The sequence below is a fragment of the Muntiacus reevesi genome, chromosome 2 (assembly GCF_963930625.1).
Source record: "Muntiacus reevesi chromosome 2, mMunRee1.1, whole genome shotgun sequence".
NCBI classification, from domain to species: domain Eukaryota; kingdom Metazoa; phylum Chordata; class Mammalia; order Artiodactyla; family Cervidae; genus Muntiacus; species Muntiacus reevesi.
Genome location: NC_089250.1, coordinates 227,327,995 through 227,353,695, shown reverse-complemented (window position 1 = coordinate 227,353,695; position 25,701 = coordinate 227,327,995). Strand labels below are relative to the sequence as shown.

The 25,701-nt window shown below is 58.1% G+C and overlaps 1 protein-coding gene across 2 annotated transcripts in view; it reads left to right on the top strand.

Moving 5' to 3' along the window:
- PIEZO1 (piezo type mechanosensitive ion channel component 1 (Er blood group)) overlaps positions 1 to 25,701 on the top strand; it is a 56,271-nt gene that overhangs the window by 3,148 nt on the left and 27,422 nt on the right. For both annotated transcript variants that reach the window (XM_065925184.1, XM_065925182.1), the window contains exon 2: positions 25,268 to 25,363. In XM_065925184.1, coding sequence (XP_065781256.1) covers positions 25,268 to 25,363 — 96 coding nt within the window. The remainder of the gene's footprint in view (positions 1 to 25,267; positions 25,364 to 25,701) is intronic.

Genomic DNA, 25,701 nt, shown 5'->3' with positions numbered 1-25,701 from the left:
GCCAGGCTCTTGGAGCCAGCAGTGAGCCCAGGCTGTCCCGTTCAGAGATCCCCCAGAGCTGGGGGTGGGTCTTGCTCTCCTCTGCCACCTTAGGGAGGAGACTCAGCCTTGGCAGCCCCTGCCCACTCCCAGGACTGATTACGTTGCAGGACTCAGGTGTCTAGCTGATGGGCCCCGAGGAATCAGTGTGATCAGGGAGGGGCTGGGGTCAGCCCAGGAGCTAAGGACGGCCCCCTATGGTCATCCTGCCAGCAACCACCCCACCACCGGCATCTGTGCCAGTGGGAAGGGTCCTGCAGAGGAAGTGCTGATAGAGCGGCGGGGAACGTCTTGGGTCCTGGCTGTGGGGCTGCTTCCTCGGCAGTGTCACTCCTCTAACACTCTCAGTGCTCAGAGATGGAGAGAGAGGGGGGCCCCCTGCTTTGTGTACAGCCACAGGGGACTGCCTTCTGTGGCAGGGCCACCGCAAGGGTTGAGGGTATCCCCTGGGCCTGCCCCTTATCTTTAGGGCCCAGTGTGAGCCACCTCTTACAGGAAGCCACTCTTGACCACCCTGGTCCAATGAAATATTGGTCTTTTCTGTGTTTTCTATTTTTAGAAATATATAGACTTTTTAAAAAAACAACTTAGTCTTTTATTTGCCCAAGGCCAGCTATTGCAGGCACTGAGGCCCCAAGACTTCCAGGAGGGATGAGGGGTGGGGTGAGCCATCCTGCCTCCTGGTGCTGCCTGCCCCATCCTGCTTCCTGCAGGAGATGGGAGAATAAAGTGTACACTTGTGCCACCAAGCATCTCCTCAATTTCGTGTGTGTGTCAATAGCTCAGTCGTGTCTGACTCTGCAACTGCATGGACTGTAGCCTGCCCAGTTCCTCTGTCCAAGGGATTCTCCAGGCAAGAGTGCTGGAGTGGGTTGCCATTTCCTTCTCCTAGACATTTTTCATGTAGACTCTTTTGTATGTGGACTTCTCTTTTCTGGTTACCAAAGCAGTTTTCCTTCCTCCTTGGGGTACAGGCTCCAGGTGTTACAGAAGCAGGTGAGAAGGCTGCCTGGAGTGCCTCCAGGAGGTGGGTCAATGCCTCTGTGTGAGCTCCTCCCACTCTTGACCTTTGAACCCCTCTGAGTTGAGCCTGTTCTCTGGATGAGGATCATGGGGCTTGGGGGATGAGAATACTGGCGGGTTTTCCTTTCCAGGGCAAGTGAGTTGTATACCTATTGGCAGGTGTTACCTGTGGGAGAGCCCAGAGTGGGAAGCCTCAGGGAGGCTGGGGGCTGGCTTTGCGGGACGAGCTCATGGGCAGTGCCAGCCTCCGCCTTGCTTTGACTTGTCAGGCCCTCACCCCTCTTTCTGGGCCTCAGTTTCCTCACCTGTAAATGAGACAATAAAAGCTTGAAGGCCAATGCCAGGTCTCTGATCTCTTGGCCTCTGGATGGGGCAGGGCGGGGCAGCCCTCCCTTGCACAGTGCTGGGGGTGCCAAGTGGGTCCGCGGCACACAGGGCTGCCCACTGGCCACAGGGTGGTTTCCAGGGCAGGAGGTGTTTCTAGGGCCAGCTCAGCCACCCTGCCCACCTGCCTGCCCAGACTCCTGTGCTCATGTGGAACCTGTTCCCAAGTTCATTCAAGCATCGTCTTACCAGGTCTCCTGAGACGGAGCTCTGGGCAGCCTCCTAGGCTCTGGTTCAGGGCCCGTGGCGGTGGGATGGGAGGGGCTGGGTCCACTCTCCTCTGTAACCGGGCCGAGGTTTCCTTGCATGTAAAGGGAGGTGTGGATCCCCCCAGCTTCCGGCACCTTGGTTCTGTAAGTGCCTTTTCCATGTTTGTTCACGCTGTGCTGAGTCCAGATGGGAAAGAAACATGCTGCCGTCAGTGATGCCATCCCTGGGGGTAATCCCCTAGTAAATGCCATACAGGTTGAGGTCCGGGCTAGGAGGGGCTGGGGGGGGGGGGGGGGGCACTGGGCACTGGACAAGACCAGTCTGCCGGAGGGAGAGAGGGTGTCTGCCATGCTGGGCAGGGGGCAGAAAGGCAGATCCAAGGTGCCAGACCAGTGCACCCAGGGCCAGGTCGTCTGTGGAAGGAGGTCAGTGAGTGGCCTGCAGATGGGGTCTCAGGTCCCCTGGATGGCCAGTCGGAGGGTTGAGATGGGGTAGAGAGGGAGGGGCGGTGCCCAGTGGACAGTCAGGCAGGAGGGACTTGATCCCTGCCCACGTTTTGATCTGTATCAACTGTTCATTACAGAAGTAAAGTATGAATAGTTGTCATAAAATAACCAAGAGTTAAATCTGATGAGAGTTAAGTTTCTTCTTCTTTTATCCTTTCTTCTCCCTCTCATCCAAAGCAAGGCCCTGGTCGGCAGTGAGGACCTGAGGTTGCTGTGTCCCCACTCCTGAGGTTAGGTGGCTCCAGTGTTTGGAGCCACAGCAGTGCCCCATGGCTGGGGTTCTGTGGGTGCCCGGGGTCGCCAGCCTCCGCCCTGGGGAGGACGCTGTGAGGCAGCCCTGGAAAGCCACCAGCATGCGATGGTCGGTGCTGGCCCAGACCAGCCACCCCAGGCACCTCAGGGCGACGTGCATGGCCTCCCGCTTCCGTGTGGTGTCTCGGGCCTTTGCCGAGTGGGGCGGGTCGATTTTTCTGGTGTGTTTTAATCACATAATTATAGGGAGTATTTTTAGTTCCCTGTAACGGCCGGCTGTTTACCAGGCTCCGACCTGCGCTGTTTGTCTCCCAGAGTATATATAGTTAGGCCTCCTCTCCTTCCCTGGGGTCAGGCTAAAGTGGGACCATGGCCACCTCAGCCGCCTCCTGTGGTTTCCTTTGCCAGTGAACAGGCGGCTGAACCAGGCCCCGTGGCTTCCGCAGAGCGGGAGGGGCCTGGGGGCTTCTGTCCTCGAGAGCAGGTGGGGGTCTGTCCCGAGTCCGGAACTGCTGACCACATGGTGGGCTGTGAGGGATGCGCCTTCTGGGCCCCATCCAGGTTTGGCTGTGAGCCTGGCGGTACCCAGGTGTACCGGCCGGCCCGTTCCCTGGCCCTCCCCACCTCCCCTGCCCTTCAGTGGCCTCTGGTGGATTCTCTGAGGGAAAACAAAAGAACAGAACTGCTATGTGCACAGATTCCTTGGGCCCGCCTGAGCAGCCAAAGGCCTGTGATTGTGGCCAGGATTGTGGCCCAGTCTGAAGGGACCAATCAAGAGAGGACAGGGCCTGGGCTCCTGGGCAGGGGCCTCGGAGCAGAAGCCTCACCAGCCTCAGGCCTGTGAGCTGTTGGCTGGGCCCTGTCACACCCCAGCCTCCCCTTGGGACCCAGGCTCCTGTTCTGCCTCCATCCCCCTCTCCCCAGTCTCTCCCCTTCATTCACCCCATCCCTCTCCCTCATTCACCGCCCCCCCCCCCATTCCATCCTCTCATTCACTTGATTCATATTTATGGTTAAAACACTGAAACAACACATCACTACAACAGCATTAACAGATGCTTTTCAAAAGGAAGCAGGGTCTCTGATTCCACTCCCCCTCTCAGCTGCTTCATCCTCCCCTTCTGCCCCTCCCTGTCGATGGCCAGGGGTCGTAGTGACCAAGGGCATTCCTAGGAGCCCTCAGAGGCTGTGTGGTGTGTACCTGGCTTCCCTGCTGGGGGCGTGTCCCTGGGTTGCTTCATGGGGGAACGAGTCACCTCATGGCAGAGACCCTGGCTGGCTCCCATGGGCCCAGGGGCAGCTGGGACAAGGTTTGCACAAGTTACCTTTGTGATGTCGCAGGGCAGATCCCCAGGCCCCTAATCCCCATGTGCCTGTGTGGGCAGCCGGCGCTGACCGTCTCCTCCAGTCATATGGGCACACAGCTCTGCATCATGTCTCTGCCTCAGTGTCCACTCACCCCCCCACCCCAACCCTGCAGCCTCCATCCATGTCTGCTGGCATCACAGCCTCTACTTGGACAGCCTTGGGGGCCACCGGCTCCCAGCTCTGCTCCCAGATGTGTCCCATGGCCAGGTGACCTTCCCAGTCATTCAAGAGCTGCCTGCTGCCCACCATGCCCTCTCCACTGCATTCACCTGGCTCGGGGCCCCCCAGGTTTCTAGTCTCCCCTCAGGATGAGTCTCCACTCACGTTCCTGCTCCTGAGGGTGGGCAGTAGTGGCCCTGTGTCACAGATGAACACCCAGGGCCAGAGTTCTGGCCGTGACACCCCTGCCTCCCAGGAGCCCCCTGCCCCGGCACCTGTCAGCACACAGGTGACCCCTCAGTTCCTTCCTCTGGCTGCACCTCTTTCCCTGCAGAACTTCTCTCTGGCCTGCTAACTCCCCAAATCTGTCCTCACCCTGGAACCTGCCAGCTGTCCCCCTGCCACCACCTCCCACAGCCTCCCCTCTTGCCCCCCTGACATTCAACCCAGATTTAGGAAGCCCTGGGGTCCCCACAGAGCCCCCAGGGGAGAATGGCACAGCCCACACTTCAAGCTCTCCATGGGGACAGCTAGAGTTCAGGGTGAAGGGCAGACCTCACAGCTGAGATTGGGTTGACAGTTGAGTGCAGGCACGTACCGCCTCCCCAAGGACTGGGAAAACATTTCCGCCTCTTGCGCTGCCCACCTCCCCCCACCCCCCCGCCCTGCTCTGCCCTCAACTTGGTTTTGCCTGCTCTGGGGGTCCATGCTTGAGGGACCCCTGGGGGCATGTGGTGCTGTGTCTGCTGTCCCCTCAGTACTGAGTTTGTGTGATTGTCTGTGACCGTGTGGCGGTGGTCCCTTCTGGCTCTGGCTTGTCCCCTGAAAGCACTGCCACATTTGCTTATCCCGTCACCCATCCTGCCTGTCAAGTAGGCATAGGCTGCTAGCTGGCGCATCTCTACGGACACACTCATGCGTTTCATTCACTCCTGGGCATTGGGCTGCCAGGTCACGAGCCTCAATTGTCCACCACAAGTAGGCTCCGATCTGTCCTCCTGGTAGTCATCTGGGGATGTTCCAGGGCGCCCCACCCTTGCCACACATGGTGTTGGCCTCTGATCCCAGCTGGTCTGTGGGTGTGAAGTGGCATCTCCTGAGACTTCAGTCTGCGTTACTTTGATGCCAATGATGCTAATCACCTTGGTATCTTCTCTGGCATGTGTCTCTAAGAATCTTTCACCCATTAAAAAAAATTGGATTGTTTATCTTTTTATTTCTGACTCGGGGGGTTCTTTGTGGACGTGAAACTGTAAGCTCTTTATCACCCTTTTGTACTGCATGTGGTTTTCCCTGCCTGTGGCTTACAATCCTAATTGTCATCTTTATGGTGTCCAGTTAAGAGCTAATCGTCTTTATGGTGTCCGGTTAAGGGCAAGTGTTTTTAGCTCAAAGTCCCGTGAACTTGGATGTTGCTGACTGGGACATCCTCTTCTGCTCCCCTGAGCTGGTGGCGGGGTCTCTGGGTGTTTCCTGGCGGGTGGGCCCCTCCGCTCACTGGGCCAGGCCTTCCTGCTTCCCCCGCACCCTGCCCGTGCCCTTCCTGCGCCCTCCGCTCGCCCTCCCGTCCCACCCACCGCCCCCCCCGTTGCCCACCTAGGGCTCTGCCGGCTCTCAGACCTCCTCCAGGGCCTCTGTCCTGCCATGGCAGGCTCTCGTCCTGGTATCACTGCTGCCGCTGGAACCCTCACTCTGCCTGTCATGATGCGTGACCTCCCTCAGCCGCTGGTTGCATGAAGTGGGTCTATTTCAACTGCTGCAGAGATGGTCTTGGCCTCCTGACCTCCGTTCCTGTGGTCCCCATAGACACAGTGACCAGCTCTTGTTCACTGGCTTTCCCTCCTGACAGTTCCCTGCCCCCCAGGATAAGCTCCCCCAGAACTGGACCCCCAAGTCCGAGGGCAAGACAGCCTCGCTGTTGGATGCACACTCTGGGGTGTGAGTCTTATGTGACCCTCTAGGGAGGTGGTTGGTCCTGGGGGCCCGTCCACGTCCAGGGTGGCCGGCACCCTGCCTCCTGCCTGCTCTTGCCTCCTCTGGGCCCTACCCAGCTCGGCACACGCTCAGCCCGCCTCTCCGCCCTGTGAGGAGGCGCCCTCATGGTCATCTCCACCCTTGCTGTTGGGGTGGTGCCCATTTGTCCCTGGGCGCTTGTTTCCTTGTCACTGTTGCTGTGGCCTGGCCAGGGTGGGCCCGTGCCCAGCCCTGCAAGTGGGAAGTGGTTGAGGCAGAGGCCCCCTGGGCTCTGAGCCCTGCCTGCTCCAAGAGCATCCTGCTGCTTATCAGTGGTGCAGACCTTCCCTGCTGTGGAGAATTGGCCTGTCAGGCCCTAATCTCTGGAGGTCAGGGGGTGGGGGGCACTGGCAGGGGTGTGGGTGACCCAGAGACAGGGGCTTGAGGCCCTGTGGGGGCCCCTGAGTGGTCCGGAGAAGGGGCCCTGGGGTGGGCAGTGTCACCAGGTCACCCCGGCAAGGGCCTCTCTTGCCTCCGAAACCTTGTCCTGTCAAACGGGCAGATAATGTGACCTCAGGAGGCGGAAGTAGCTCTGAAAGCAAAGTGCTGGGGCATCTTCTGGCCTGGAGGCAGCTCTGGGGTGGGGGGAGGGCCTGGGCCCTGGATCCTCTGTCCCGGTGTCCCCTGCTCCCTGGGGGCCGCACCCCGGCTCTGTGGAGCCATTAGCAGCTGCTCCATCAGACTCCCGTCCTTAGGAACTGGGGGCCTCGGGGGTGGGGGGGTGGCTTCTGTCCCGGGGTTGCAGGTGGAGTCTCCAGCTGGGGCCCTCTATCCAGGCTTTCACTGAATAAATGAAACCTGGGCCACCCAGGGAGGGAGAAGCCTCTGCTCCGCTCCCCAGGGGGCACGCCTCCCACCTCACCCCCACGCAGCCCCTTTGCCCTCACCATCGCCTCCCTCACACCGTGAAGACTGGAAGGGTGACCGACCACACAGGGAGGGCAGTGCCCACGCCACCCCGTCCGCTCCCTTCCTCGTGAGAGTGAGGCATGAAAGGCTGGGGACAAGGGTTGCTGGGGAGGGGGGTGCCCACACTGAACGCAGGAGCCCCCTCACCCTCAGGGGCCTGGAGGGCACCCGAGGCCGACGGAGAAGGAATGGCTGCCTCCAGAGGCAGCTCCTGGAAACTTCTGGGCTGGACAGGCTGTGTCACATTCCAGAGCCTGAAACACTTCTAGGTGTTTAGTGGGTGTGTGGAGGGGGGTCGGGGGAACCCACTCGTGTCTTCAGGAGGTGAAGGGTGCCTGCGGGGTCTGGGTCGTGGGCCAGGGCGCTGGGACTTTGGAGATGAAGGGGCCCCAGGGATGGTGCTGCCGCGGAGGGGCAGGGTGGGACAAGGTGCGCCCTCGCAGGGGTGACCTGAGCACCAGGGCCGCCAGCGTCACCCCTCAGGCGAGCAGGCGGCAGGCACTGGAGCCACGGAGTGGGGGACGGAGTGGAGGCTGTTCTCTCCTGCCTGCCGGTGAGGGGCCTCGTGGTGTGAGTGAGGCTGCCAGGAGTTAGGCGTCCAGCGCCCATCTGCTGGTTCCTTGTAACTTGAAGCCGCTTTCCTCTCTGCCCTGCGTTCTCTCTGGTGGCTCCTGCCACGGCCGGGCTACCACAGTCCACCGGGCTCTCCTTGTGGGAAAGGGCCTATCATCAGCCTCCTCACTTGCCACCCGGCACTGGGTCCTGGAGTCATGTTGCTTCTTCCTTGTTCTGACCGCAGACCTGGAACGTCAGGTCTGGAGACACACGATGCTGGACCCAGAGGTAGCGGGCGGTTGTGCCAGTGCCCTGCTTGGAATCCGGCCTCCCGCTGGGATGGTCCCGGGGCTTCGGGGGTGTTTATAAACGGGTGTTTGGATGGCGTCACCCCTGTGTCCCTCCTGCGCATTGGTGCCCTGCCTGGTCCTATTCTGCGTGTGGAGCGTGGGGGCCCGCCAGGGCTGTCCTGGGACCTCAGGCGGTCCCCGCCTGGTCCTGAGTTCTGTCACAGGGGGCTGCCAGGCCGGGACTCAGGCCCCAGGGTGTGGCCACAGTGTGCCCAGCACCTGCCAGGCGCAACTTCAGCATCTCTGCTTTGAGGCCGCACGTTCCTCCCTCTGCCTTCTGGGTGGCGGGTGCCTTCAGAGCAGAGGAGTGGGGTGGAAAGACTCCGGGGACAAGCTTCTGTCACCTCTCCGCTCCCAGTTTCAAGCTGGCCCAAGCCCTGGCTCTGGCTCTGCTGCTGGGCACCCTGGGGAAAGTGACTCAGCCTCTCTGGACCTTGCACTCCTTACCTTTAGAAGCAGGACACACTGCTGTGGGGAAGGCCGTCCAGAGCGGAGCCAGAGTGCGGAGGCTGCTCTGCGCCAGGCTCCCGCATCTCTGCACCTGCTTGTCGTAACCTCTAGCTGTGAGACTCGCACCTACCCTGCTTGACCCCGCAGCCCTCTGGGTGACCTGCCAGGTGATGTGGGTGGAAATATTCAGTTGAGTCGCTGAGTGTATGGCTGCCTGCCACCACGCCCACACCCCCAGGTGCCTCTCAGGAAGCCTGGCTGCCCAGCGCTTTAATCAAGGTGCTCTGAGCCTCAGGACATGCGGCGGCCTCACCAGGGGGGAATCTGGGGCAGAGTTGCTGGTGACATCCTGGCTGAGGCGGGGGCGGTGGGGTGAGGACACCTCACTCAGGCGAATGCAGTGGAAGCAGCTGGGACTGAATAAGTCACAGAGGCCAGGCACTCCCCTGGGACAGCAGCTTGGACACCATGTGGCCGGCCCTGGGCTGCTGGCGGAGGCTGGGAGGGAATGGAGGATGTTGCCTGGAGCCCGAGCCTGGGTGGGGGTGCCTGGGGTTCCTGGGGCTGTGGCAGCTGGCCGTGTTTCCTGGTGCCCCTAACCCCCCCCCCCCCCAAGAGTCTGTCTGCCTCAGCCTGACCTCTGAGGGAGCGGGAGAGAGTCTTGCAGCCCAGAGAAGCTAAGCTGGTTCCCAGTCCCAAACTGGATCCTCAAAACCAGATGTCAGCCGGGCTGCGACCCATCCAGGGGGATGGGTGTGCGGTTGGCATCGGGGTGCACGGGGACGGGAAGTCCTGGCGTCAGGTTCCTGCCCAGGCTTCTGAGGGATTCGTCTGATGAGGGTGCGAGGATGGAATTGCATACTCAGCTGGCAGAGGGAGTGAGAAGGCGCCCTGCTGGTGGGCATATCTGTATGGGGGACCTCTCTGGCCTTGGGAGCCCCTCTGGGTGGAGAGACACTCTGGAGGGCATTGGGAGCGGGTTTCTGTGGGCCTCCTCCAGTTTTCTGGCCTCCCTGCTCTCCCACCACTGGCTGCAGCATCTGGATGGGACATAGACCTTGCGGCCTGTCCTTGTGTAGCAGGTACCCCATGGGGACCCAGTGGCAGCCAGGTTGGGGGCGGCCTCCTCCCTATGATGACTGGAGCCTGCACATTCCCAAAGGCTTGGCCCTGACCCTTAGGAGCAGGTGGGCCTGGGAGGGAGTCCAGGGTCAGGGGGCAACAGCGGTGGGAGGTGACCTGAGGCTAGGTTCTGGGCCCAGGGCCCCTGGGCTGTGGGCAGGTGGACCAAGCACAGGCCAGGCCTCTGGTGAGCATCAGCAAGCTTTCTCCCTGCTGCTAGAGAACCACCAGCTGATAACCACCCATGAACCAGCCTCTAGGATGGACGGTCTTGGTGTCCCTGCCTCACAGACCCCAGCCCAGGCTGACTGGACTCCTGAGTCAGAGTCCTGTGGCCATGAGGCCACCAGGCCTGGGAGCTTGTTCTTGCAGCTCAGGGCGTCCTCGTCTTTTGTGACCCTTCCATCGTGCGTGGCAGCCCTGTGGTGACCATTGTCCATGTGCTGACCAGTCAAGGCCCTCTGGAGCAGGGCCAGCTGAGACTAGGGGGACGTAGACAGGAGCTGGCCTGCCCCTCACTGCCAGGGAAGATCTGTCAATCCCGGCCTCCCTGGGGAGTCAGGGGTGCTGGGATGGGGGCTGTCACCCTGGGGGTGGGGCTGGTCAGGGGTGGGTGGGCGCCGGCTCCACCTCACGCCTTGTGGGGGCCTATCCATCAGGTCTCTGGGGACCCCCGCGGATGTCTGCTGCTTGCTTTGCTGTCAGGAATTAGATTAGTTTTCCATAAAAACAGGATGTGGTGGGTGAGAGGCAGTGTTCGATCTTTTTTGTCACGCCTCTTTTTCCAGGAACTGAATGTATGGCTTTGGCCAGGACTGCCCTGTCCCCACCCGCCACCTCCCCCTGGGGTGTGGGGACAGCGCTGTCTGCTCTAAAGTGGTTGCTTCTTCTCTGTCTAGGGAGCTGACTCCATCATCAGGAGCCAGCAGGGACACTCCCACCATGTGGTCTGAGAGCTGGGCAAGTTGGAGGGGGTCACCTCTTGGCCACACTGGACATCCGGGTCTGTGATGCTGGACGGGGGAGATGGCCTGGCCTCGGTCTCTCGCGCAACAGCACAAACCCTTGGGGGTTCCAGCCTCAGTCTGGAGGGTCCATTGTCCACAAGAGGTGGTGAAGAGCTCAGCCAGGGGTTGGGCAGGCCCTCTGTGTGTGGGGAGGGGTGTGAGTCTCATGGCTAGTTCAGGGAAAAGTCCAGGGGTGGTGGAGCTGTGGGCACAGCTTGGGGGGCTGGGGGCACAGTAGGGACCTTGGACTTGTCTGTGGGTAACAGGAACCACACAGAGGAGCTTGTAGAGTAGGCCTCGTCCTGAGAGGACCTCGTGAGAGGGCTGCTGCTTCCCACTGCGGGGAGGCTGCCTCGTACACAGTGAAACACCCGGCTTGGTCACTCACTGGCCCAGCAACCATGGTCACTTGTGACCCGCAGGACTCCCTCCTCCGTGAGCAGACAGCAGTGGGCTTGCCCTGGCGCCTTGGGTGAGTGCTGATGGCATCGCACTTGCAGAATCTGAGAACAGGGAGCCAAGGGGCAGGGGTTTCCAGCACAGCTGATCACTGCCCCGACCCCTCCCTTCCTCAGCCCCTTCCCCTTCTCAGAATTCATGCCTCAGGAAGCTTCAGCACGGATTTAAAAGGGGAGAAAGCCCCAGACTGGCTCAACCTTTGTCGGACAGGCTGGCAGGGTCCTCTGGGTTCTGGTCTCCTGGGAGGCAGGAGGGGAGGGGCCCCTGAGAGCCTGGGTGAGAGTGGCCCACCCTCCGTGGTGGGCCTGGGGCCTGGCCCAGGGGGCCCAGCATGCCCAGGGCTCTTTTGTTCTTTCTGGCTCAACACACCACAGCTGCAGGCCCAGATACCCCCTTGGAAACCACCCCAGATGGAATTCCAGAGCCCAGAAGTGCCTCTTTCCTGGAAGGATATCCTGAAATTCATGTGCATTTTTTTTCTCAGGGCGGAGAGGGGAGGCCTGGGGAGATGAGCAAAGAACACTCAGACTGAGGGTGACGATTGAGAGTGACGTGTGACCTGGTAGGACGTGCTCTGGCAGGACCGTGTGACAGCCAGACCGCAGGAGCGGGAGGAGTGGAACTCACTTGTTTGTTATTTCTGTGCTTCTCCGCATCTAAAAAACTTCTGAAAAGGAAGGAAAGGAAAGTGAATGTTCTGTGAGCTAGTCAGCACCCTTTCCTGCCCAGGGGAATAGATGGCCCACTCCTGGCCTGATGGAGCCAGAGTTCAGGCCTGGGGAGGCCCTGCCCCGGGGCCATCCTGCCCCTGGGGGTGGGCTGTGTCTCTGCCCTGGGGGCTGGTATCCTGGGGTAGAGACCAGACTGAGCCGCCCTGCCCAGGCTGCTTGTTAGGACTAGATGGTGTTGGTTTCTCCCTCAGTGACTCTGAGCTTGTTGCATTTCCAGGGCTTGAGTGGGGCCCTGACACCCTGTCTGCCCCAGCCCTGCAGCCACCTGGGCCCAGACCTCAGAGACAGGCAGGTCACAGTCTAGAATCCCGAGAGCTGGTGGATCAGTCAGGGTTCTCCAGAGAAACAGAGCCAGTGATAAAGGGATAGAGTGGTGTGGTGTCTTACAGAAGAGGCAAATACATACACTCATGAGAGAGAAAGGGATTTGTGTTAAAGAATTGGCTTGCACAATTGTGAGACAAGTCAAATTTGCAGGGAGCCCAGCAGGCCGGAAATTTGAACAAGCCTTGGCGTTGCAGTCTGGCATTCAGATTCTGAAGGGGCTGGAGAATTCCTTCTTCCCTGGAGGCCTCAGACTTTACTATGAGGAGGTATCTGCCGTCCTCCAGCTGCTGATAGACACGAGATGAAGCACCTCACAGGCCTGAGGCCCATTGCAGAAGTTCTCAGCCAGTCTGCCTCTCTAGGAAAAGAAGTCTGCATGAGCTGGTTGGCATGTGATGTCTCTGGTCACACCTCCAGGCTCTCGGGCCATCCCCTGACCTCAGCATCCTCACCTGAGTGAAGAGGGTGGCCAGGTTCTCCAGCTGCTCCCTGCTGTTGGCACCCACTCAGTCACACACTTGTGGGGTGCCTTCTGGGGTCAGCACCATGCTGGGGCAGCCATCTCCTCAGAAGCAGGATGGTCACGGGGCAGAGGGCCATGAATGTCCCCTTTCATCTCCTGATCACACACACACACACACACACACACACATGAACAGGGCCTCCTATCTAAATGCCCAGGCATGCCCCAGTGTGACAGCAGCATTATTTACAATTGTCAGACCGTGGAAACAACCAAAATGTCCAGTGACAGATGAATGGATAAAGAAGATGTAGTGTGTGTATATACAATGGAATACTACTCATCCATAAAAGGCAATGGAATTGGGTCATTCATAGAGATGTGGATGACCTAGAGTCTGTTATACAGAGCACATTGGGTCAGAGAAAGACAAATGTATATTAACACATAATGTGGAGTCTCGAAAAATGGTACTGATGAACCTGTTTGCAACACAGGAATAGAGACGCAGATGTAGAGAACGGAGCTGTAGACACAGCAGGGAAGGGGCAGGTGGGCTGAAGTGGGAGAGTAGCAGTGCCTTATATACACTACCATGTGTAAAACAGACAGCTAGTGGGAAGCTGCTCTATAGCCCAGGGAGCTCAGCTTGGTGCTCTGTGGTGACCTAGAGGGGCGGGATGGGGGGTGGGGTGGGAGGAAGGCCCATGAGGGACGGGATTATGTATTGTTGTTGTTCAGTTGCTAAGTCATTTCTGACTCTTTGTGAACCCATGGACTGCAGAATGCCAGGCTTCCCTGTCCTTCACCATCTCCCAGAATTTGCTCAAACTCATGTCCACTGAGTCAGTGATGCCATCCAACCATCTTATCCTCTGTTGTCCGCTTCTTCTCCTGCCTTCAGTCTTTTCCAGCCTCAGGGTCTTTTCCAATGAGTCTGCTCTTCATATAAGGTGGCCAAAATATTGGCGCTTCAACATCAGTCCTTCCAGTGAATATTCAGGGTTGATTTCTTTTAAGATTGACTAGTTTGATCTCCTTTCAGTCCAAGGAACTCTCAAGAATTTTCTTCAGCACCACAATTTGAAAGCATCAGTTCTTTGGCACTCAGCCTTCTTTATGGTCCAACTCTCACATCCATGCATGACTACTGGAAAAACCATAGCTTTGAATATATGGACCTTTGTTGGCAAATGATGTCTTTGCTTTTTAATATGCTGTCTATGTTTGTCACAGTTTTTCTTCCAAGGAGCAAGTGTGTTTTAGTTTCATGGCTGCAGTCACCATCTGCAGTGATTTTGGAGCCCAAGAAGATAAAGTCTGCCACTGTTTCCAGTGTTTCCCCATCTGTTTGCCATGAAGTGATGGGATTGGTTGCCATTTATCTGAGTTTTCTGAATGTTGAGTTTTAAGCCAGCTTTTTTACTCTTTTGCCTTTATCAGAGACTCTTTAGTTCCTCTTCACTTTCTGCCATTCGGATGATATCATCTGCATATCTGAGGTTATTGACACTTCTCCTGGAAATCTTGATTCCAGCTTGTGACTCGTCCAGCCCGGGATTTCACATGATGTACTCTGCATACAGTTAAATGAGCAGGGTGACAATATACAGCCTTGATGTACTCCTTTCCCAATTTGGAACCAGTCTATTTTCCCGTGTCTGATTCTAAGTGTTGCTTCTTGACCTGCATACAGATTTCTCAGGAGGCAGGTAAGGTGGTTTGGTATTCCCATCTCTTTAAGAATTTTCCACAGTTTGTTGTGATTCACTCCTGCTTATTTAACTTATATGCAGAGTACATCCTGCAAAATGCCAGGCTGGATGAAGCACAAACTGTAATCAAGATTGTCCGGAGAAATATCAGTAACTTCAGATATGCAGCTGACACCACCCTTATAGCAGGAAGCGAAGAGGAACTAAAGAACCTCTTGATGAAAGTGAAAGAGGAGAGTGAAAAAGTTGACTTAAAACTCAACATTCAGAAAACCAAGATCATGGCTTCCAACCCCATCACTTCATGGCAAATAGATGGGGAAACAATGGAAACAGTGAGAGACTATTTTCTTGGGCTCCAAAATCACTGCAGTTGGTGACTGCAGCTATGAAATTAAAAGACGCTTGCTCCTTGGAAGAAAAACTATGACAAACCTAGACAGCATATTAAAAAGCAGAGACATTACTTTGCCGACAAAGGTCTGTATAGTCAAAGTTATGGTTTTTCCAGTAGTCACTTATGGATGTGAGAGTTAGACCATAATGAAAGCTGAGCATTGAAGAATTGATGCATTTGAACTGTGGCATTGGAAAAGACTCTAGAAAGTCTCTTGGACTGCAAGAAGATCAAACCATTCAATCAGTCCTGAATATTCATTGGAAGGACTGATGTTAAAACTGAAACTCCAATACTTTGGCCACCTGATGCGAAGAACTGACTCATTAGAAAAGACCCTGATGCTGGGAAAGATTGAAAGCAGGAGGAGAAGGGGACACTAGAGGGATAAGATGGTTGGGTGGCATCACCGACTTGATGGACATGAGTTTGAGCAAGCTCCGGGAGTTGGTGATGGACAGGGAAGCCTGGCATGCTACAGTCCACGGGATCGCAGAGTCAGACATGACTGAGCGACTGAACTAAATCGACATAGTCAAAGACTTCAGCATAGTCAATGAGACAGAAGTTGATGTCCTGGAATTATCTTGCTTTTCTATGATCCAATGGATGTTGGCAATTTGATCTCTGGTTCCTCTGCCTTTTCTAAATCCAGCTTGTGCATCTGAAAGTTCACAGTTCACGTACTGTTGAAGCCTACCTTGAAGGATGTTGAGCATTACCTTACTGGCATGTGAAATGAGTGCAATTGTATGGTAGTCTGAACATTCTTTGGCATTGCCCTTCTTTAGGATTGGAATGAAAATTGTTGTTTTCCAGTCCTGTGGCCACTGCTGAGTTTTCCAAATTTGCTGACATATTGAATGTAGCACTTTTAACAGCATCGTGTTTTAGGATTTTAAATAGCTCAACTGGAATTCCATCACCTCCACTAGCTTTGTTTGTAGGAATGCTTCCTAAGGCCCACTTGACTTCACACTCCAGGCTGTCTGACTCTAGGTGAGTGACCACACCATTATGGTTATCTGGGTCCTTGAGACCTTTTTTGTACAGTTCTGTGTATTCTTGCCACCCCTTCTTAATTGCTTCTGTAAGGTCCTTACTATTTCTGTCCTTTATTGTGCCCATTTTTGCATGAAATATTCCTTTGGTATCTCCAGTTTTCTTGAAGAGATCTCTAGTCTTTCCCATTCTATTGTTTTCCTCTGTTTCTTTGCATTCTTCACTTAAGAAGCCTTTCTTATCTCTTCTTGCTATTCTTTGGAACTCTGCATTCAGTTGGGTATATCTTTCCTTTTCTCCTTTGCCTTTCACTTCTCTTCTTTTCTCAGACATTTGTAAGGCCTCCTCAGACAACCATTTTGCCTTCTTCATTTCTTTTTCTTTGGGATGGTTTTGGTCACTGCCTCCTATACAGTGTTACCAACCTCCATCCGTAGTTCTTCAGGCACCATATCAGATCTAATCCCTTGAGTCTATTCATCACTTCCACTGTATAAGCATAAGGAATTTGTTTTAGGTCAAACCTGAATAGCCTAGTGGTTTTCCGTGCTTTCTTCAGTGTAAGGCTGAAGTTTGCAATAAGGAGCTCATGATATGAGTCAGTCAGCTCCAGGTCCTATTTTGTCCAACTGTATAAGAGCTTCTCCATCTTCGACTGCAAAGAATATAATCAACCTGATTCCAGTATTGACCCTCTGGTGATTTCCATGTATAGAGTCGTCTCTTGTGTTGTTGGAAGACGATGTTTGATTATGTATATGTATAGCTGGTTCGCGTGGTTGTACAGTAGAAACCAACACATCATAAAGCAGCTTTATCCCAATTTAAAATATAAACTGATTGAAAATAAATAAATGCACAGACAAGGACACCCTTCTCCCCCAGGTCCCACTTCATGGGGAGGGCAGGGCTCTGAAGGCACTTGTGGACCCTCTCTTGCCAGCCAGCCTGCCTCCTCCAGCCAGTGAGCCCGCCCTGACCTGCCAGCTGAGGTGGCTGGGTGGCATTCCTCACTAGGTGCCAGGAAGGCCCTGGAGAGTGGGGGGACTGTGACCAGGCTCTGGAGCTGTTTGCACTAGCCAGACCGGAGAGGCTAAAGGACTGGGGTGCTGAATCACAGGGCGGGCGCTCTGAGTCAGCGCCTCAGCCTTCAGAGGCCCCATGGCCTCAGCCCCGGCTGCTGAGGCCAGCCTCACGGTGGATGTTGCCTCCACTTGTGGGAGATGCAGTACTCGGGGAGTCAGCTTGTTGTTCTCCTGGGGGCACTTGGGGGCCACTCTTGGCCAAGATGCCACAGGCCAGGCTAGGCTGCAGCAGGGGGTCCCACAAGTAACTGTTTTGTTGGGAGAACCACGCACCTGCTTCTTTCCATGTCTGGGTAACCTTCTCTCTGTGGGCAAGTCCCACAGGGCTGTGTCACAACATGCAGGGCTGGGCAAGCCTGGCATCGCTGCCAGATCCACAGGGGACGTGATGGGGTGACCTGGGAACCCACTGGGAGGACCACGACTCTGTAGGACAGGTTCTGCCACACCTGGTCACAGTGAAGAACTTTGGGGAGGATGTGGGCCACTGGCTGGAGAGCCCTTGGAGCTCTGTCTGTGCAGGATGCCCGGGTCCAGGGCCCGCCCACCCCAGAGGGGAGGCTCTGTCAGGACTCGTGTGAGCATCACCTCCCATGGCTTCACATCTCCCCGGTTCTCCCCACATTCTCTGTGACCTGTTCAGGTTGCTCGGGGATGGGAGGCCCTGGCTGAGGCTTTGGGAGGCGTGCTGGTGGCTGAGGCTACCTCAGGCCCCAGTGCTGACATGCCTCAGTGCTGGCTCAGGAGGGTCCCCTATATGGCACTGCCCCTCCTCACCCTGCTCCTGGCACTGTGGACAGGGCATCTCAAGGGGACCCCATGCCAGGGCCACCCCTGTAGGAACCCTATCATATTGATTGGCTTGGGGTTCGAGGTGGGGTGGGAGTGCCCAGGTCATGAGCATCCTTGTTTATGCAGAGCTGAGTACCTGGGATGCTGTCCGTCACCACAGCCGCTTCTGTCTGCATCCATCAGGCAGGCGCCTTGTTGCAGGGGGCACATGGGCACTCTGGTTGTTGGGGGCTGCCTGTCCATCCCCTGTGAGCTGGTACATGGGGTTTGGGGTGCTCCTGGGGGACTGGGGGACAGGGTCTGGGAGACAGCAGGTGAGACTTGGCTGAGTGGGGCTGGTGCATGGAGAAGGTGGTCAGAATTTGATCACAGGAAGAGCGGCGGGCTGTGGGAGGCCCTGAGGTCTGCATGTGGGCCCTGCTGGGCCTCAGTTTCTGCTCCTGACAAATGGCCAGCAGGAGGCCCTTGCTGGTACAGGGGCTGGCTGTCCCTGGGGAGTCCAGGAGGGCAGGAGCCATGCCCAGAGCTGACCCATGTGGAGAGGCCAGCAGAGCCAGTCTGCCCTTGTGGTGGGTGGGTTCCTCCTGCTGGCTGCTGGCCTTGAGGACGCCGCTGACCATCACCTGCCCACTGTGGCCCTCCGTGAAGCCCCGGCTGTGACCTACGTGTCTGCCAGGCCCTGGGCTCCAGGTGGTGGGGAGGGCCGCAAGGTCAAGCCACATCCGGGCAGAGGTGGGAGGGGAGTGTCTGTCCTCCCTTAGTGTCCACCTGCAGAGACTGAGATAAGCGAGGTCTCCTCCTGCCCTGGGGAGGCTGGGGCCCCGGCAGGGGTTCTCTGTCCCTCCCTATGGAATGTGGTTCCCACCCCTGGCCTGGAATCCGGCCTCTCCATTGTGGAGGGCTAGGCGGGCTGGGAGCCCTGACCCTTCCGGGCCACAGCGAATACCTGAAGCTCCAGACACAGACCAGGAGCACAGTTGTTTTTTGGGGCAGCTGTGCGGCCCTGGTCTAGGGATACTGGCTCATTCCCAGCAGTGCTTGAAGGTCTTCAGGGAAGGCTGAGCTCTGGGAGAAGGGGTCTGAGAAACCTTTGGGGGCACAGGTGCCAAAGTTCCCCTTCCCCATGTCTCCCTGGCAGAGAATGGGCTGAGGGCGGCTCTCCTTTGAGTCAGGAGGCCTGCAAACAGCCAGCGAGGCCCATGACTGACCCCCAGGAGCAGCTCTCTCAGCACCCCTGACCCCCGCCGTCTCCCCTAGCCTGGGCTGTGCTGGTTGGAAGTTTGGTCGCCATGCTTCCCAGAGCCCGTGCTGTGGGGAGGGGGTGGCCACTTGTGTGCTCAGGTGAGTCATGAAACCTGGTTTCTTGGACACCGAGCTCGTTAAACCTGGACGCGGTGGCAGTTAAACCCTCTGCCTGCCCTGGGCGCCCAGGCTGCTGGCAGGGCTCCAAGTGGGTAACCGTGTCCCTTGGCCTCTCCTGTCCCCTCGCTCCGTCCTGCACCCCTACGAGCCCACAGCTGTGTCTGTGGCCTCCTTTTGCCTGTGGCCTCAGCTTCTGCTGTGGAGGGAAGGGGACTCCTGTGAAGGTTACTGAGCCTCCAGGGCATTGTGGGCCCATCCTCCTCAGTCCCCGAGCTGGAGGAGGCTGCCCTGCGCTGCCCTCGTCCCTCCTGCCCTGCAGTGTGCCCCCGTCACCCCAAGGCTGGCCATGGAGGGGGCATCTGGATGCCTGTGTGCGACCCTCCGGTGGGCGGGCTCCGGCAGAGGTGGTACCCCAGGGGTGCGGGGTCTCGGGTGGGCAGACTCTGGTGGAGGTGGTACCCCAGTGGGATGGGATCTCAGGTGGGCGGGCTCTGGTGTAGGTGGTACCCCAGTGGGATGGGGTCTCAGGCGGGCACATGCTGGACGGAGCATGGGGCTGGCACTGGGCAGTGAAAGAAGTGTGGCTGAAGAGCCCGGCGTCTTGGCCGCAGGTGGGTCTGGGCAGCAGGGCCTTAGCTCCCCTCTCCCCCCAGCCACCTGCATACCCTCTGAGGGGCCCTGAGGTGCCACCTGCACTGGCTGTGCTGGCCCTGGGCTCCTGTCCCCTGAGGTGGGGGGCGCTGGGGGCCCTCAGCCAATCTCCTTGCCCTCTTCTTCAGAAAACCGGGTCTGATTCAAGCCTTGGTCTTCTCTGGGTTGGGGCCTGACTGATGCGGAGTGGGGGGGATGGCAGGTGCAGCAACTGAGTGCCGTGGGTGCTGCCGTGGGCGCTGCCGTGGGCGCTGCTGTGGGCGCTGTGAGGCCTGGCTGCCCATGCGGCCCCACAGATGGCAGGGCATGGCCGGTGCCACTGTGTCTGTCTCCCCTTTTCTGTCTTCCTCTTCCTCCTTCGCCCCACCCACCGGCCCCTGGCCGAAGCGAGCAGGGAAGTGTTTATGGGTTTCTCCTCCAAGCCAAATAAGGCAGAATGAACAAGCTGGCGGGAGATGCAGCAGCCTGGGGGGAGGGCAGGCTCGGATGGGACCCCAGCCCTGGAGGCTGTCATGGTCTGGCAGCAGTCCCCTGGGGACTCTGAGCCTCTGGGCCCTGCCTGGCCCTGCCCGGAAGAGCTGGCAGAGAGGTGGCCCAAGGGTGCCCATTGTCGGGTCAGGAGACCCTGGGCCTAGTCCTGCCACCGCCTGGGGACTCCAGTGACGCACATCCTCCCCAGCCTCCCGCCCCGTCTGTGACCGGGCAGCCTGGGCCTGGGGACCCACTGCTCTGTGGTGTGTCCCCCAGTCTCACCCTCTTGGTCACACTGCCAACAAGCCCAGTAACACACCCCCGAGAAAACTCTCGGGCAGGCAAGGTCCCTCCTCTGCAGGTAAACACTGGCTCCGCTGGTGTGACTCTTCTGGGCATTTGTGACGTTTACACATGCGTGTGTCTGTTCTCACTTAAGTTTTACACAAGGAGTGGTGGTGGGCGTGGCTGCCGGCTGCGGCCTCTATCCTGCATGGTGCCTCGGGGATTGGCTGGTTCTCTCTGCTGCCCGTCTGGCTTTGTCCCCACGGCAGCAGCCCCTCAGGGGGTGGTTTTGAGCCCCACCCCCACCCATTGGCTGGGGAGACAGCAGCCTGGAGCGGCCTGTCTCCTGCAGGACTGGGTCTCCTCCAGTCATTTCTCAAGGAAGAATTTCATGGTCTGGGGTGCAGGCTCTGTGCTCCTGAGCCGCCTCACACCAGAAGTGATCCCCAAGCAGAGGCCCACAGCTCTTCTCCCCTTGACCTTGAGCAGGAACCCAGCGGGGAGAGTAGGAAGGGCCAGGGAGCTGCAGCCGCCCCGGACTCTGGGCCTCACGCCCACCCATCCTCCTCCCTGTTTTTCCGGGTGCCACAGTGCTGGCCGCCCTGGAAGGGGCCTGGTGTCCCCAGCCTGGTGGAGGATATGGGAGCTCTTCCCAGGCCCTGGTTTCCCACGTCGGGCCTTCTGGCCAGGTCCCCTGTCCGCAGCTGACCCCACAGGTCTGCCAGTCCTGGCGCAGCCCTCCTGCCCCATCTGTCCACTGCTGGCTGTCCTCCAGAGCTGGTTCAGCAGGTCCTAATGCCTGGCTTGGAAGTGACCCTCACCCACCCGCTTCTACACCCTGGGCCACCTAGACCCACATCATTTCCCCAATGGGGAGTGCTATCAGCCCCTGTACCTGGGACTCGCTCTGTCTCCTTATCTCTGAAGAGGAAATGCCTGGACAGTCATGGTGGTGGCTGTGGTGCGTCCCCCACTGCTGGCCTCCAGAGTCTCTCCCAGTTCCTCTGTCTTTCCAACTTGGATGCTGACGCAGGTCTGGCATGACCTTTGAGACTCCTCCTGCCATCCCTGCTGGCCCCTGGGGTCACCCACCCGTACCAGCCTGCGTGCGGGTCCCACCAATCAGGTGGTGTGCTCAGGCCTCATATTCATCCTGGGCCCCCCTGCAGATGGGCTGAAAATCCCCTCAGAGGATAATGATGAGGACCCTGAGGGTGTGTGCTGAGCTGTAGCCCCCACCCACTTCACAGGCAGGGAAATCAGGGCTGGAGTGGGAACAGGAAGGATGGGGCCTCACTGTCCATGTCTCTCAGCTGGGGGGGAGGGCAGGTCAGACTTGGGGTTGTGTCATGGCACCATGGGGAGACCTGTGGTCTCTCAAGTCCAGCCCCCAGCAGGGACCCCAGCTCCCTGCAGGCCAGGCTGGGGGGTCCAGCTCTGCACACAGTGTCCAGGTGTCTGTGCTCTCCACGCTGCCTCCCCGCTTCCCTTCCTGGCCAGGCACCAGTGAGACCAGGACTCCGTCTCTCCCCCCAGGCCTCGCTTGCCTCACCTGCAGGACGTGGGACGGACATGCTGGGGTCTCTGAAGGGTTAAACAGTGGGGAGGGGTTGCAGGGGCCTTTCCAGCCAGCACAGCCTTGCGGGCACAGCCCTCCCCCACCCCATTGTTCCTGCTCAGGAAAAGGCATATCTCCCCCATGAGGTCACCAGCCACCACCAGCAGCTCTCAAAGCTCTCACAGGGAGGTGGGAGCTGCCAGGGCAGAGCAGCCTGTCCCCCTTCTCAGAATGTCCCCACCGCCTCCCCAGCTGAGCATCTTCCTTCTCTGTGGAAGCTGGGGCCAACCCAAACCTCCCGTGTCTTAGTTGGCCTTCAAGACCAAAAGCAGTGCCTCCTCCTCCAGGCAACCTGCTCAGATGCCCTGAGTCTCCTGGTCGTAGAGTCACAGTGAGACCATGTCCTTGGCATTTAGACCAGTGACTCCAAGGGCGGGTATACAGCCAGGAATCTGCACCCAAGTCCCGGTGTCCCATCTGAACGCCCTTCCCCCTGGGCACCTGATTTTTCCTTTGAGCAAAAGAGCATGCGGGAGCCAGCCTGGCTTCCCCCAAGAGGCCAGTTTGCTTCTAGTCCCTGTGTCCAGGCCGGCCCTCTGTCACTCTTGCTCTGCTAGCCTCTCGCCCCAGGCTCTGATAACAGGAAGAGGAGGTGGTCTGGGAATGTGACCTCAGCCTCTCTCATCCTGGCCCAGGGCTGCCCTGCTGGGGCTGGAGGCCAGTGGGTCCACAACCCCTGGGCTGCGTTCCCAGCTCACTTCCCTTGGGTCAAGTCCAGGGCTTGTCCGGGCACCAACTGCCTGTGGTGCCAGTTTCCTGGTGGGGCACCATCTCTCAGCCCGTCTCTGTGGGGCCAGCAGCCGGCTGTACTCCCAGACACCCCAAAGTCTCGCTTTCCTCATCTGTGTTGGCAGTGCATGCATGCGTGTTAAGTCACTTCAGTTGTGTCTGACTCTTTGCGACCCTCTGAATTGGCCAGGCATCTCTGTCCATGGGATTCTCCAGGCGAGAATACTGGAGTGGGTTGCCATGCCCTCCTCCAGGGTATCTTTCTGATCAGGGATGGAACCCCTGTCTCTTACATCTCCTGCATTGGCAGGAGGGTTCTTCACCACTAGCACCACCTAGGACACTCTCTTTCTCTAGCTCTCTGCCATATCCCCATGGACACAGGACTCCCCCTGGGCCGACAGCTCTGCGTCTAATTAATGAATGACTGAGGGGCCTTGTCCCCGGCTCCAGGGCAGGCCCTATGTGAACTCTGGTGCCTGGCAACCATCCCAGGGTGGGGCAGTGCCCGGCAGCACCCACATGGGTGACCGTGTCCGTCCTGTCTTCCCACGCCCTCCCTTCTGACCCTTCGTCTCTGATTTCCTGCTTTTGGCAGAAGGAGCTTCTAGATTCTTTTCCTTCTACTTGGGCTGGGGAAGGGGCAGAGGCCCAGCCCCTCATGCCTTGTGGCCCCACTGGTGGCAGAGGAGGGGCGGCCCCTGCCCTTCTGGTTCTGGTCTGGGATCCTTCACTGATTTCTGGGACCATTTGTTCTTTTATTTTGGTAAAATACACAAAAATGAAATTCACCATCCTAACCATTTAATTAACTGATTTAGTTATTTGACCACACCGCGCAGCATACAGGGTCTTAGTTCCCCAAGCAGGGATGGAACCCCTGCGCCCTGCTTTGGGAGTGCGGAGTCTTGACCACTGGACCACCAGGGCAGTCCCCTGCTTAACCATTTTCAAGTGGACAGTTCAATGACTTTAATTACATTCTCAGCATTGTGCAACTGGCACCACCACCTCCAGAACCTTGTGTCTTCCAGGTTGCAGCCCATGTCATGAAGTGCTGACTCCATCTCCCCCACCACCATCCCTGCAGCTCAGGGTCGGCATCAGAGCCAGGAGCTCCCCTGGGCTGCACTGAGTTAGCCCCCCTATCACTGGCCTGTGCACACCTGTCAAAGGGGCTCGAGTGCTTGTCCAGCACTGTTGTCCCTGGTGGATCAGAACAGGAACACCTCAGTACAGAGACCACCTTAGGAGTGGATGCACCCTTAGGAAATTTACCTGGTCAGATGGGTGGACATCACTTGGCTGGTGCTGTGGGTGCAGGGGGCAGAGCCCAGAGGGTAAAAGTGTGGCCCTGGAAAACAGAACGGAATGTTAGAAGCCTTTGTCATAAACGCTTTTCCCTGGTCTTCTCAGGCCAAATCAGATTAATTTTTTGTTTGTTTGTTTTTTATGCAAATGTGTAATTGTGAGTAGCTTTAGACTTTGACTGAGCCGGTCGCTATGGCTAGTGGACCTCATGGAAAGAGGCAGCTTAGTGTCAGGGCGCTCTGTGGAGTGGGAGAGCGTGGTGGTGTCCAGAAAGGAGGACTGCTGATCAGAGTTCAGGGCTGCAGCTCTTCCCGTATGGTTCTCCAGGTTACCTTGTTGCTGGGGTGGTTGGAGGGCTTGGGGGCTGAACACCCCACCAGGCCCTGCTGACTGCTCTGGGGAGATGGTGTGGCTGGGTTCAGGTCAGCTTGTCTTGGCCCAGGACATCCAGAGGGCTATTAAGCAGAAGTCCAGCTGTTGCTGGGTTCATGGTCCCCACCTGGGAGCCTGAGGGGCTGAGAGTGGAAGTGGGATAGCACCCCCGGGGAGGCCAGTCTGGGGGTGAGTTTACCCCTGTGCCACTCTGCTCAGTCTCGATGACAGGGCCATGAAGCTGGACCGTCTGGGGGTGAGGTTGTGTCTGTGGTGGGTGCTGGCACCCACAGTCATCAACTCTGTCCTGGGCTGGGGGGGGCGGGGGTGGGCAGGGCCAGGTCCCTGGGGCCCAGTGGACTGAGGAGCAGAATGGGCAGAGATGGCTCCAGGCCGGGGGCTGCTTTCAGGGTTGCCAGTACCCTCTGGGCTGCTAGCTGGGCTTTCCTTGCCCAGCTTCCTCTCAGGCCCCTGGGAAAGGCTGAGAGGGCTGGTTTCTGGGTGATGAGCCCTGAGCTGGGACACTGGGCATTTCCCCAGCCTCTCCAATCCCAGCATCTGCTGCACTTTGTCAGGATGGCATTGGGGAGGCTTCCAGGAGTAAGTTGTGGATGCGTGCCATGGCTTGAAGGGATGCGTGCTGTGGTTCCCCTGGGAGACATGATGGGGGACATGGCCATGGCCCCAGTGGGTGTACAAGGATGTCCAGGAAGTGGAAGTTGGGCAGGAGGGAGGAGATTTAGAGAGCTAGACTGCAAAGTCAGCCATGCTGTGTGTTGACTGGAGACATAAAGTCTTACAAAGGAGAGAAAACAAGTGGGGAGGTTGTCATGACCTCAGTGCTGACCCTGGGCAGGGGGGAGGGGGGTGTGGGGGGGCGGCTCTGCAGGGCGAGTCCTGTGACACGTGCAGCACGAGAGCCCCCTGCTTGGTGCAAACAGAGCCCGTCGTAGGTCAGACTCGGGGCTCCCGGGGCAGGTGACCCATCCTGCACTGAGCACGGTTGCTCACGCATGGAGGGAGGTGGGCAGCCTCCTGAGGTGATAAGCGCCACTCCCGTGGCGGGGAGGCTCGGCGTAGTGGCCAGGGTGTGGGGCTGGCTGTCTTAGCTCGCCGAGTGGCCCTGATGACTGTCCCGTCTCCTCTGCAGCCTGCCTGTTCCGGGTCAACGCGCTCTCCCTGGTCTACCTGCTGTTCCTGCTGCTGCTGCCCTGGTTCCCGGGCCCCTCCCAGCACAGCATCCGAGGTAAGGGTGGGCAGGGCTCGGTGGGGGTGGGGTGTGGATTCTGGGGTCTCAGAGCTCTTTCTCCAGATGCCCGGGGCAGGGGAGAGTTGGGGCCGTGGCTGAACCGGGCAGGGGTTATGTTCTCTGTGGTTGAAGAGCCACTGGTGAAGGATGAGTGGTGCCAGGTTCATTTTTCATGGTGGACCCTTGGCTGTTTCAGATCTCTGTTCTGATCTCCTGTTGCAGGGCCCATGCCATGTTCCCCCGGCCATGGGTTGAGCCACCTTCCTGCCAGGTCCCTCCTCTGACCCCTACCCGGTCCCAGCACTGACCTTGCAGCCCGTCTGCCCAGAGCGGCT